This window comes from Rhinolophus hipposideros (genome assembly GCF_964194185.1).
Source record: "Rhinolophus hipposideros genome assembly, chromosome: 26".
In the NCBI taxonomy this organism is placed as follows: domain Eukaryota; kingdom Metazoa; phylum Chordata; class Mammalia; order Chiroptera; family Rhinolophidae; genus Rhinolophus; species Rhinolophus hipposideros.
The window spans coordinates 3,605,278-3,618,596 of NC_138072.1; the positions used below are offsets into that span (position 1 = coordinate 3,605,278).

Below are 13,319 nucleotides of genomic sequence, written 5' to 3' on the forward strand. Positions count from 1 at the left end.
CTATGGGACCTGTGAAAATTTTTCGGCTCATTTTAGAACAACAGTGTCAGCTGAGCTTTGGGCCTCAATTCATTACAATGCAATGCTATTTCATTTAAACGTTTCTTCTTCTCAGGAGTTCAGTGTAGCCAGGTTTGGCATCGACAATAGCCTGTTCTGAGAACGGAGGCACAGGAGGTTAAAGACCTCACATGGTGGACGACAAGTGCATCACGTGAAACTTTTGCCAAGATATGCTATTTGCCTTATACATTTCCATTTCGATATTAGCCATAAAGTAACCGAGTAACTTCTTAAATCAGCTTTGTGACTTTCTCCTCTATGCTGTTTCATAATTGTAGACAGAAAACATCTAACAAAAGCCAAGCTAATGAATTTATTTTTGGCATGGTGCTAAAATGTTGGTTAAAATCATCTTTGGAAAATTGTGTCTCATTTTTCTGCATTATACAGGACAGTTTTCGGGGCACTGCCTGCTATTGCAATTGCATGTGGTTTAAGCCTAAGGCTAAGAATCACTCACTCATAAATATGTGGTTATAAAAATACACCATACTGTATTGTTAGTGTAATGCAATTTTTTTTTAAATGCAGGTTGTTTTCCAGCCTCAGTATTATCACAGAGCTTACTCACCCAGCTAACATGAGATTTATGCAATTCAGAGCCAAAGACTGTTACTCTCTTGCTCTTTCAAAACTGGAAAAGGTAAGTTGTATTTAACTATTTTGGTTTGAAAGAATAACCTGAAATTTCTATCTATAGAAAAAAATGCCATGTTATGGTAAAAATAAAAATGCTGTTTTGAATTGCTGTTTAGGGGCTAAAATCTTAGTTTATATATATATTTATATATGTCTTAATTTATATATATTCTTAATTCGATATAAATTAGATATAATTATATATAAAATCTTAATTGTATATATAATTTATATACATAAAATTTTAATTTATATATATTCACATTTTTAAATGTGCATTGATGGATTGGAATGAGTTATATCACAAGTGAACATAATGAAAATATCTTGTGTCATCATTAATTATCAGCACAATTTATGAAAGAGTTAAATGCAAGAAAAGTGTATATACTCATTTATAATGTCAACTTTATTGATAATATCAAAAGTGCTATGTTAAGAAGTCTATATTTATATAGGGCTTTGCAGTTTTCAGAAATCCTTATGGCCTTAGAATAAGTTCTAGGCTTTGTTGAAAGTTAGCGTCCCAAATATCACCAACACAATCTGAGACAAAACTGAGTTTCTTGCCTACCTAGGAAGGAAGACTGTCACCTCAGGTGAGCCTTAGCCATGTCTCAGAGGCAGGAAAGCAAAGTCAGTGTTTACTGAGAAGTGGAAATTTTATTTAATACGGGTCTTTCAAAGCAGGGACGCCTTTAGGATAGAGAAAGGAACAAAATAATGCTCATGGAGCAGGTGGAACTGCAAAGTCATCTGGACTGAAGGGTGTGGTGTGTCCAAGCTGAGTGTGGGAGAAAATGGTCTCTGTATGCAGCATGTAGTCAATGCTAGTCTATTGGGAGAATTTGGTGGGAGAGAAAAAAGTAAGATGCAATCTCACACATGTGATCATTTGTTAAATTGTGCCATCTTCATTGTTTGTGACAATATGTGAGACAGAAATAATGACGCTTTCCATTTTTTTTGGCTCTTTCTTTCTTTCACTTAATTTAATTTTGATTATCTATGATGCCAAACCCTGCCCTAATTCTTGGGAGACCAATTGTTAATTGTTAATATAGAACTGTCATTTCTGTACCCCTGTCTATTCAATTCTATCTTCAGAGCCGGTTGCGTACGTCCTGAGTAGAGTCTTACCACTGCTCACAGTTCCCATAGTCACAGTTGGATTGTTGTTAGGTACTGCTTCCGAATAAAGAGACTGACTTAAAGACATGTTCAATACATTTTTTGCAAGATAATATTGCTATCAAGTCCACGCAATAAAGACATTTAAAGCCATGACCGTGCTGGACAGAAGACTTCCAGGAGGTCACATGGCTCTACCAACGTGGACAGGGTGGCAAATGGGGATAAACTGGCTGAACCCACAAGCAAAGCCAGTAACTAGAGTTAACCTAAAAATGAAAGGCCAAAGTCAGAGGCAACAAGTGTTTGTTTGAGATTAATAAAAACAACAGCTAGACGGGAAGCACTGATTCAGGCAGACACCCAAATAGTGCTCTGATTAGGGGGTGAAGGCAAAGGGTGTTTATGAGAAAGGGAAGGGGGAATGATTACATGACTAGAAGGAAGGGCTTTCTATGGGTGCAGATAAGCTAACACAGTGATGCTAATTCTAAAGCATGTCTTTAATTTTCAGTCTGTAGTGATAACGTCTACTTTCTTGTTATCTTGGCGAACAGTTGTTTGGAATGCAGTAGTGCTTTAGGATCAGTCCAAAGGTTATTTTGCCCAGTTTTCTAAAGTTTTGAGGAGTAGGACATGCAAGGCAATTGCTCTGGGATGGCAGCTCTGACTCCATTTTGAAGTGACTTTGTTCACATGATTTTCACAACGCCATCGATCACACCATTTTCTTCGAATTTATAAAATCGATCAAAACATTTCCTGAACATCAGGGCTTTCGCTTGCATTCTCCTTCTCATTTGAGCTTTCTTTTCTTGTCCTCTTTTGTGGCTGAGTTGTTTTGTTTTGTTTTGTTATCCCTCTTCTCCTGGGTATTCCCATTACTGTCACTGTTTTCTCAACGATCCTTCCCTGGTTGGCCGCTGGCCACGATGGGTCAGACACTCCTGCTAATGAAGCAGGTGTAGCAGGCTTCAGAAACCGTCCAAGAGCTAAGCAGAGATGGAACATGTGACGTGTCTTAATGAAACAGAGAAGAGAAGACACTAATAGAAAAAAGAGAAATTTCCATTTGATTTCCCTCTCAAGACTTATTTCGCTTCTCTTGAGTTGATGCATTTCATAAAAAAAAAGCCTTTTATTCATACTTAGGGCACAATTTTCTGCAAGACCGCTTCTTTAAAATTGCTTTTGAACTATCACCATTCTCTAGTGATCATAATTACACTTTAGGAATCTGGTAATTACACACTGATGTAAGAAGCAAAGTAATAAAAATGTGAGATGACTAGTGTGGTATAATAAGAAAAACATATTTGGTCTTTGCCCTTAGTTCCTGACACAGAGCTTCAAAGACCCTTGGAATTTCCTGAATGATAGGAGTGCCTTTTGTTACTCACACCTTTCAATCATACCTGACATTATGCTAACAAGGCAACATATGGAACAGTCTTTTGGAAATAGCATGAAACCAAAAAACAATAGTCTAGACTCATCAATGAGTCATTCATTTGAACTGCTTTCATCTTCCAAAACCACAACATAATTTTTATCACAGCCCTCTATGTCATCATACTTTGCAATAGAAGGTTTACGCATCCATTGTTTACCTTCCATGGACTAGATATTTAAATATTACATTTAAATTCATAGCCTTCTTTACTTAAAGCCTATTTCTTAAATTATCATATTTAGGCTTAATACAAAATAAGGCAACCTTTGGTTTTCAGGACTAGTCAAAACCTAATTTCTCCAGGGATAACCTAGTCAAACAGAGTGGATTCTCTCCTTTAATTCTCGTGTCAAGTTTATTTCCGAATCTTTTTAGTTCCAAAATTTCCCCCAATGGGAACTGCCAACTGTTTCTCTGCCGATTCTTCTTCATCTCTTGTTCGTGAGGTCCCTGCATTTTACAAGCTGTTGTATTTTTCAGGTTTTTCTTAGTCATGCAGATTATTGTTGACTTAGGTTGATGTGATTATTTTTAAATTATTGTTCTGTTTAATGAGTTACAGCTTTTGAATAACATTAAATGGTATAGAACACATCTTTATTTTTTAAAGTAAAGATACCTAATTTATTTTAAAGTTTTATAGAAAGCATGAGAAAGAATAATGGCTGCTTTTCTCCAAATCCTAGTTTAAAAAATACAAGTACTTTAAATCTCTCAAAAGTAATGAGATTGTGCCCATGGCATGTGTGACTGCCTCCTAATTGCTTGGCAAAGTTCTTTTTTAAGTCTCAACTCTGATGTCGTTTCATCGAGACACCATCCCCCCCAGTCCCCTATTATATAGACCTCATTATATAGAAGTCCCCCATTATATAGAAGCTCACGTCACATGGCTTCGTACATGTTTGCCTTAAAGTCTGTTTCCTCCGTAAAACTACAGATACCTGCAAAATGGAGCCTTCTGTTAATTATCTTTGCATCTTGTCAACGTGGTTCAGTGCCTGATACGTAACAGTTAATTGATAAATGTTTCTTGATTGCACTGATTAGAATTTTTTGTAAGCCATGGGAATAGTCAATTCAAAGCATGCTTCTAATTTTTTCTTTAACATACATTTTAAAATGTGTTTTTTCTTTACTGTTACTTCTGATGTAATCACTATTCACCCCAATTACTAGTTACACAGGTACGTGCTAGCACATTCCTTGAGTCATTTCAGACTATGTGTCTTACCTTCCAAAGTGGAAATCGCAGGACCGTGCCCGTGCAAGGAGGTGATAAAAATAAGTAAAGTGTGCACAGCTTTTCTTTGATTTATTTATAATTTTTAATTTAAGAATGAATCTAAAAGGGAGATGATACTTTCAGTTCTGACCAGTTGTGGCCATGACCTGTGATATTAGATTTTCCAAATCAGGAAAAGAAATCAGAAATTCAGACTTTTATGTTAAATGCTGGAAACTTATTAAACTTCAGGAAATGTCTGGAGGACAAATAAAACTCTGCAGTTCAATCTGGACTATTTGCTGCCAATATGTAACTTCTAGTCTATATGTTATTATTATTATTATTTTTGAGATACAGAGAGGTAGATAAATGATAGTATCCCCAAAATCAAACTAGATTACATAGTAAGATTAAGTGTTAGTTATTTCTAATTCTTTTTTCCCCCCATATGGAAGAAAAGCACTTACACAGTGCAGTTAAGCGAGGCCCTGGGAGAAGTGACATCATCGGCCTTGTGCTTTCATCAAATTGATGTGGGAGCGGTGTTAACAGTCTCTGATTGACTAGTTAGTAACTTTGATTAATGAGTTAGAAGATTCTTCATCATGAGGAGAAATTCATTTCAGTAAAAGCCTAAGAGTTAGCTTACAGAAAGGTACACAGATTGACATTCATGCCTGGAGGTTGAGAATACATCCGAAAGCCAAGGAATAGATGGCTGCCCACTGAGAGAGTAGAGAGCAGCCAGGTTTGCAATCATGTTCTAATTACTAAATGATGGCTCCTTCTTCTCAGTATTCCTCCTGCTTGATTTTTGAACAGCATTTGATACCATATTTTCTGCTACATGTTGAAATCTGCCCAGTGTCCCCTGTCCTCTGATTCCGGCCGTGCCTGCCACTGCGCCCCCCCCCACCCTCCTCCAGCACACGTATGTCACCACTGCGAGACTCTCCTGAGACTCCCCTCTTTCATCAAGTCACCACTACTCTCTGGATGTAAATATGAACAGATTCATTCCCTATTTATTTCTATTCCGGCTGAGCCTGACACTAAACACAAACAACAAACGTTGGTAAAAAATTAAGACATGAGGAAAAATGCAAAAACATGAAAGTATGCTTTGTGGTGTGCCCCAGATGCCTTGTTAGCTGGAGGACTAAACAAGGAGAGGATTATGTCCTTCTTCAGCCACCTGACAGAGGTCAGCATGTGCCCCCCGACCTGGAACTGGAAAAGACTGTGGAGGAGCCACGTGGAACCCCAGGAAACTTCCTGTTTCCCACTAGGCCCCCAACAGATGCTGCACCTCTAATTATCACGGGTCTCAGCCCTTTACTCCAGCTACTTGCTATAGCATGGGCATCAGCCTTGCATGGCTTTGTCCTATCCAAGATACTCTCCACACCTTAGGAAACAGACTTGGTCCCCACTTCATAGGAAAACCCAGTAACCCTGCAATAAAAGCAGCTAATTCTAGTCATGTCCAAACCATCTACATGGACTGTTCAAAGCAAGCATTCTTGTCACCTACGCTAATAAATTAGGGAACATTTTATGACGAAGTGGACACAGACAGAAATGGGGACGCCACTGGCCTGCCGTTCCTTTTACTGTCTGCACATCTCAAGCAAGGATATTCTTAGAGTCTGGTCATTCTCCTTAACCAGACAGACACGGCAGATGTGGTGGAGAAACTGCTTTTGTTCCCTGGAAGGGCTCATACCGAGCCCCAATCTTACCCGTTTTCCCAGGGGAGCTGAGGGGTCTAGCCACTGTCATGCCATCATCATGACAAGTAGCCTTCATCTCCCCACTCATTCCTTCAGTAATGCTCCCTCGTCAAAGGTGGACGGGGGCTCCGCTGCCCCGGGTGTCCCCAAACTTGCTACATTAGGAACAGGAGCTTCCAGCCATTGCCCAGAGATGAAGGGCTGTTTGTTCTTTGCTTAACTGGATCTGTATTTCCCAGGAAAGGAAATGGGACAATGAATGAAAGCATTTTTCAGGTTATCATTTGCTAAGTACAAGGGTCACTTGCATTCCTAAGAAAGCCCTCCCAATCTTATACAAATATTTGCTCTCATGTCTTCATTTATGGAAAGAATAGCAACGGAATTTTTCAAAGGAATCCCTCATACACCATCTCTCTCTCTCACACACACACACACACTTTATTTCTCTCTTTTCCTTTTCTCTCTCCGCTCTCTCCCTCTTTCCCCCCGCCCCACCCTCTCTCTCTCTCCTCTCTCTCTTCCTTTTCATTTAAAGAAGCTTAGCTGCACTCTGGTGTAGCTGGCATGACTTAAAGGGCACACAGAGAAATGAAAACTCAGGACACAAAGCTGGAAGGCACGGCTGGATGGGAGGTCTCCAACCTGCTGTGTTGTGCTAACATATGAGAATGTTCAACACAGATGTTCTAGGTGCTATAACAAGTCATGTGGCTTTCGGGTCCTTTTAAAGTTTGATTAAATGATTTTATTGTGTTTGTTCCTTTTCTTATATCACCTGAAATCCTTTTCAGAAACAGGTATGAAAACTAAATAAACGTTGACTGTCTAAAGGATTAACCTTTCTTAGCTATTGGATATTTTAATTAAGAAATCTTGGCGATGAAAATGAAAGGGACATATTAAAAATACGACTTTAAATGAAATAATGACACATTCAAAGCTAAGAACTGTATAATAAGAATATCTTCTTCAACAGACATCAGGAAAATTTAACTGAGTAGAAAAGCATAAAATATAGAATGCTCACACATTTTTCGATTTCCAATCTTTGAACAGAAAGAACGAGAGAGAGGTTCTAACTTGGCCTTCATGTTCCGACTGCCTTTTGCTGCTGGGAGGGTGTTTAGCATCAGTATGTTGGATACTCTTCTTTACCAGGTATGCGGTATTCCTTTTTTCTCTCTAAAAACGTCTATTTTATATCTCACTTACATTTCATTATATAAATACTTAGTGTTTCCCATGGAGCCATTAACTCAAAATTGGCTCTGGAAGTAACTCAGTATTTTCATTTCACATATTTAATGATATAAATATGCCTATGAGATGTTTAGTAAGAAAACATTATTTTTCAGAATAATCTATGAACTAATTTTTAGGCATTCTTGAGCACCAGTGTCCTATAATGTTTATTGTGACATTTTAATACACATTGCATATTACTATGTTACTAGACTAAATTACGAAACTGTATTACTAAATTACTGGACTAGAAAAAATGCTAGAAAAAAATGCTAAGAAAAAATGACTAAATAAAAAAAAATCAGTCTTTCCCATAATATGCATTTTTTTGAAATAAGATGTAAAATTGATGCCAATAAACTGATAAACTGAGGACATTTTAACATCTGCTAATTACTGCCTATTTTAGAAAAAATATACAAATGATTTTACGATGACTAAGAACCAGTTAGTTTGTTTTGGAATGGCAAAGTTAACATTGTCGTTTTTATCATAGCTAAGAGATTCATGGAGATGTTATTTTACACAAATATATTTTAATATTTTTTAATTCTACCATAAACTGAATAGCAGTAATAGTTCATATTCTCTGATTCAAGTCATCAGACAATGTCTAAATATTTCCATGAAGAGAAAAAGTTATTCACAGGGCTGTAAATTATTTGATAACTTTCATCTCCAATGAAGCATTCACACATTTTGTTGTGCTTATTCACCTCTGGATCACATAATTTTAAGTATCCCTTCTGTGATGCTTGACTGAATAAACTAATCCAAAGATAGTGAAAGTTTTTCTACTGGTCTTTGGGCTAATGTGCCTCTAGAAATGGCACCGGTCACAAACCATCTGTTTTTGCCAGATGAGTGCGAGAATGAACCCAGCAAAGGACAAACCCTTCTGCTCACCCCAGAGTTTTGAGACACATTATATGGGCCCTGCAGGAGGCCCAGCTTCCACCCCAAACACCATTACCTGGCACACAATTCTGATCGGTAAAGTCGGGATTGGGGGAGCGGAAAAGCAATGATTTCTTTCTCTTCATTTTTATCTCCCATTTGTTATCAATAGGATACAAGAAGTTCTGTGTTGTCTAAAGCTATTGCAGAAACAGTGAACTTGAAAAATAATTTTCAAAGTCATAACTGCCTATTTACTTTCCCTTGACATCAAATGAGATACATTGCTGTTCATTTTTCAGATGGGTAAAGAGTTAAAAGACGGGTTAAAACAGATATTAGAAATTATATATATATTTCCTAAAATTACATAGTAAGCATTCTTATATTTTTAAAATAAACCGCATGCCACCTAATTGTTTCAGTTAATGAGCATCCGAGCCCATCTTCTTAGGGATAAATGTTTGCATTATGTGTTCAAGAATGATTATGAATGACTACGTTGTGTAGTGATTTATTATTAACATAATTCTATCCTATACATCAGTGGGTTTGCTTCCCCGAGGCAAACTCTGATGTAGGCAGAATTATCACTCTCCAAGTGTAGATGAGACAGACTCAGAGACAGAAACTACCCAGTGGTCAGTGCGAATTCTCATCTTCAGGCGACGGACACCTGATGAGATTACTCCTGACCATGACCTGTCATACATGATCCCATCCTGCGTAATGTCTGAGTTTCTTATGATTCTGCTCCTCCTTCTCCTTCTCCTTCTTTCTTCTTCTTCTTCTTTCTCCTTCATCTCCTTCTCCTCCTCCTCCTTCTCCTCCTCTTCTTCCTTTTTCTTCTTTTTTTTTTTTTTAACTTATTGGACGATTGTTTTTCTTTGTTGTATCTTCTCCATATTCTCTTTTCTCCTTCCCACTTGAAACACAGGTCACTTTTATATTTTTAACAATTTTTGATTAATATTTTTGGAAAGCTGGAAAACCAGTTCATAAAAAATAAGTATTATCTAAAATAAAATTAAACAGCTCCTAAGCGAAACTGAAAAGATTCTTTCATGACTGAATTCCGGGAGATTTAATGCACACGAGGCTGTCCACATGGTTTTGGCTCTCTCTTACCTTTTGTCTATGCCATGATGAACCTACAGAACAAATGACCTCTGGACAAGGAATGTGTTGGTGACATTACAGCACACAAATCAGCTATATTACCACATCTGACTCTAAAATAATTTATAATAGTCATTTGCCAAATCTTTAGTTTACTTTCTCTTTCAGGAGTACTTTCCATTTTTCATTTTGGAAAATAATAGTCTTCAGTGCCCAAGGATTTGTTTAAAAATCTCTCTTTCATAGCACACCCGGAGTTACAAATGAAGTTAAACACTATTCTCTAAATGTGCATGTCACAGTTTTTCTTGGTGGCCCCCTATATGTTCATGTCCAAACTACTAGGAGACTAATACACTTTGAAAACCAAAATGCCATTACTTGGTCTGAATAAAGGGAAGGGTTGTGTGTTCATATGTCCTCCTCTAGATGCAAAAGTTTAGTTTTCTGATACCAGCTGTTGGTAAAATAAACTAGTAATTAAGGAAATAGTCTGGCAGATTTATTTAAAAAGCATTATAACTTTTTAAAAGTCTTTCCTATGCAAAGTAACTAGATTGCTATTTACATTTTTCGTTTTTTAACACTTCAAGATCAAGCCAAAGGCAGTCATTTCATACAATTTATTAACTAACTGTTACATGCTATGGTAAAATGTGCTTGTATCACTTTAAAGTTTTTCTTTTCACTCTGAGCTAAGACTAAATTGAAGAAATTGGAAGTGTCGTTAATACCCTAATGAGTAGTGCTTTAGCAACATGTCAAAATATATCTCATTTGTCAACACATTATAAAATATATATTGTGCTATAAAATAGACTAATAATGATATTGCATACTAAACTATTAATTGATTAATATTTAGATTTACTTAAATATTAGAAATTTATTCTACTAGCATAGAGCTTAAGCCGAAAACACTTGTTGAAATATTTCACTGCAAAGTTTAGTTCTTTCAAGTTTTTATAATCTTCTCTATTTTATACCAACCCTGTGTTTTTGTTATTAAAATCTAAAAATGTTTTTATTATGTCTAGGAGCATGCATAAAATGTATGCAGATTGGGATATTCTAGAGAATAATTACTTCCCCTATCTCCTGTACGTGTGCATTTAGGACACTGACAAGACAGATTTTTATTTCCTTTTTTATGGAGGCTTAATGATGTATCACGAGGCAGAACCTTTTAGAAGTGACACGGTATGCCCCCATAGCTGTTCTACACATTTCAGATGCGTAAGTAGATGTTTTGTTTATATTGCAGTCATTTGTGAAGGATTATATGATTTCTATCACCAGACTTCTGCTGGGACTGGATACTACCCCAGGATCGGGGTTCCTCTGTTCTGTAAGTGATTAGCTCCTGGAATAGACGCTTGTTCTGATGGCCTGAAATCCATCTATAATGTACTTTGGCTAACTCTTCTATGTCATTTCCCTCCCAATACATGCTCAAAGACTAGCATTATAGCTTTTTAATTCTTAAAAAAATGTTCAAAGGAAAGCGTTATTTTAAATGAACAATCATGATAAGTAGCCATTCTGTACAAACTTCAGAATGGGTGTTCTTCCTTTGTAGCTGGCAATTGAAGCTGACGGTTTCTGACACAGGGGGCCATGTTGTCGAGGAAAGCAGTGATCATGCCCCTCAACCTTGTTTTATAAATGAGTGTACTGTGAGTAAGTGTATTTAAGGAAGTGATCTGCCAACAATTGAAACTTCAGACTAGAGAAGAGGGACTAGTATTACACTTACGCCTCTGGCCCGCAAGCCTTTGCTAATGCTGCTAACAGCTTTCTCACTGTGGGGGTTAGTAGACCTCTAGATGGACAATTCTTTTTTGTGTTGGAGTGTCCTTCACATTTTAAGATTTTTAGCAGCAGCAGATCCTGTCCATTAAACACCAGTAACAACTTCTAGGTATTACAACATTCAAACAGCACCTCCCAACTAATTACTGGTGACTACTGTCTCCTGACATTGAAATAAACCAATATCATGCTGCCACAAATGTAGTTGGTTTCTTCAGTTTAGGTGAACCCCAGGGGTAAGGCAGAGATGGGGTGCACTAAATAAGTTTAATACATGGATAAGCACTTATGACAGGGCACACACTTGGAGATTTCAAAATATCAATTAAAAACTCATAACACAAACAATAGTTTAGTGGTTACCAGAGGGTAAGAGGGGAAGGGATGGTAAAGTAGGGAAAAGGGGATCAAATATATGGTGATGGAAGGAGAACTGACTCTGGGTGGTGAACACACAATGGGATTTATAGATGATGTAATACAGAATCATATACCTGAAATCTATATAACTTTACTAACCACCGTCACACCAATAAATCAAAATATCAATAAATTCTACCTTTAAATAAAAAAGTAACCACTGGGCTTTTATTTCCTAAAAAGTTAATATGTAATAATTCATTTGGATTCTAGATGAAAATCACAGAGGATGACTTATGGATCAGAACATATGCCCGACTTTATCAGAAGTTGTGTTCTACTACTGGAGATGTTCCCATTGGGATCTACAGGACAGAGTCCCAGAAACTTACTACATCTGAGGTTTGGAACTATCAGAATTTTCACTTTAATATTTCATCTGATTGATTGCAGCCATTCCCATTCTTGGAAACAGATGTCTGAAAAATGTCATAGAAAAAAAAGTTCTATGTGCTGTCTGAGCACATAGTGGCAGTTTTCAGGGAAAAAAAACCACATAACACAACAACTTACCAACTACATGTGTAGTAAACTATGTCAGAATTTCTCAAAATATTGTTGGCTAAGGGTTTGTGGATTTGGGGCTCTCAGTGTCTTCTGTTGATCTAGGATTTTTCATTTTTCGAAGACTGTCAGGAAGCAAATGAATTCTAAGTAACCTTGTGATGCATAGGGAATGTTCTCGGGGCAAGCAACCTATCTTTCTAATATACTCCTCAACTCCCTGTGACTAGCATGGGAAGCAATGAAAACAGATAAGTTAATAAGTACTGACACTGCCACTTTCCAAACTCTAGATTGCAGACTAACCCTCAAGTAGCAGTGCCATACCTTTCCGGAGGAAAGCTCAGTAATTTTCAAAGCAAACTAGAATCTATTAATAAGGGGCACAATTTCTGATGGCGGCGGGCAGCTGCAAACATGTCCAAAGTTCGATTTGGCCATGTTACACGGTTCTAAATAGTTTATATATGCTTAGTAAACCACGGCATTTTAAATTCGACTCATGAAATAACAAATTTGGATAAATGCACCATCCTATCTATATTTATAAAATTATGTACTATAAATAATGGTTTATATTCCTGAAATATTTTTCTTCTTCAGATACTTCGAAATTATTTGAAATTTTGGTTAACCATTTCTTTTTGTGGTTTTATACAAAATGAGCTCAACAATGAGGCTCAGATCAGTCATATGCATTTTAGTAGTGCACGTAACCATTAAACCAATGTGTAATAAAAATTAATGAATCCTTGTATAGAAAAGAAGAACTTTCTAGGAAGCATAAGAGTAATGGAGCAGCTTTTTGTGGGGATTTTTTTTTTTTTTTGTTAAAATGTATAGTTTGATATTTAAATAAGGGATTTTGCGGTCAGCAGGAAATAGCTGAGTTTTTCTGAGGTGCTATTTGGTGGTTTGCTAGTAGCTGCAGGAGGGCTAGAAGAAGCGTAATTTACTGCCATCCCTGTTGCTGACAAGCTCAGAGCTTGTCATTGGTTGTGGTCTCTGTGGTACACACCACAAAAAGCAAGGCTAAATCATAGAAAATCAGGAATGACTGACAGGAGAAAGTACC

The 13,319-nt window shown here is 37.0% G+C and overlaps 1 protein-coding gene across 9 annotated transcripts in view; it reads left to right on the forward strand.

The window, feature by feature from the left end:
• The window catches only part of KCNT2 (potassium sodium-activated channel subfamily T member 2), a 230,867-nt gene that overhangs the window by 188,021 nt on the left and 29,527 nt on the right, over nt 1-13,319 (forward strand). For 8 of the 9 annotated variants that reach the window (XR_013992629.1, XR_013992630.1, XM_081038922.1 and 5 more), the window contains 4 exons: nt 595-706; nt 7,307-7,408; nt 10,773-10,856; nt 11,954-12,082. Coding sequence is in view for 6 of the 9 variants with exons in the window: in XM_081038922.1 (XP_080895048.1) it covers nt 595-706; nt 7,307-7,408; nt 10,773-10,856; nt 11,954-12,082 (427 nt within the window). In the remaining 3 variants the exon portion in view is untranslated. The remainder of the gene's footprint in view (nt 1-594; nt 707-7,306; nt 7,409-10,772; nt 10,857-11,953; nt 12,083-13,319) is intronic. The other variant, XR_013992631.1, reaches the window with a different exon arrangement.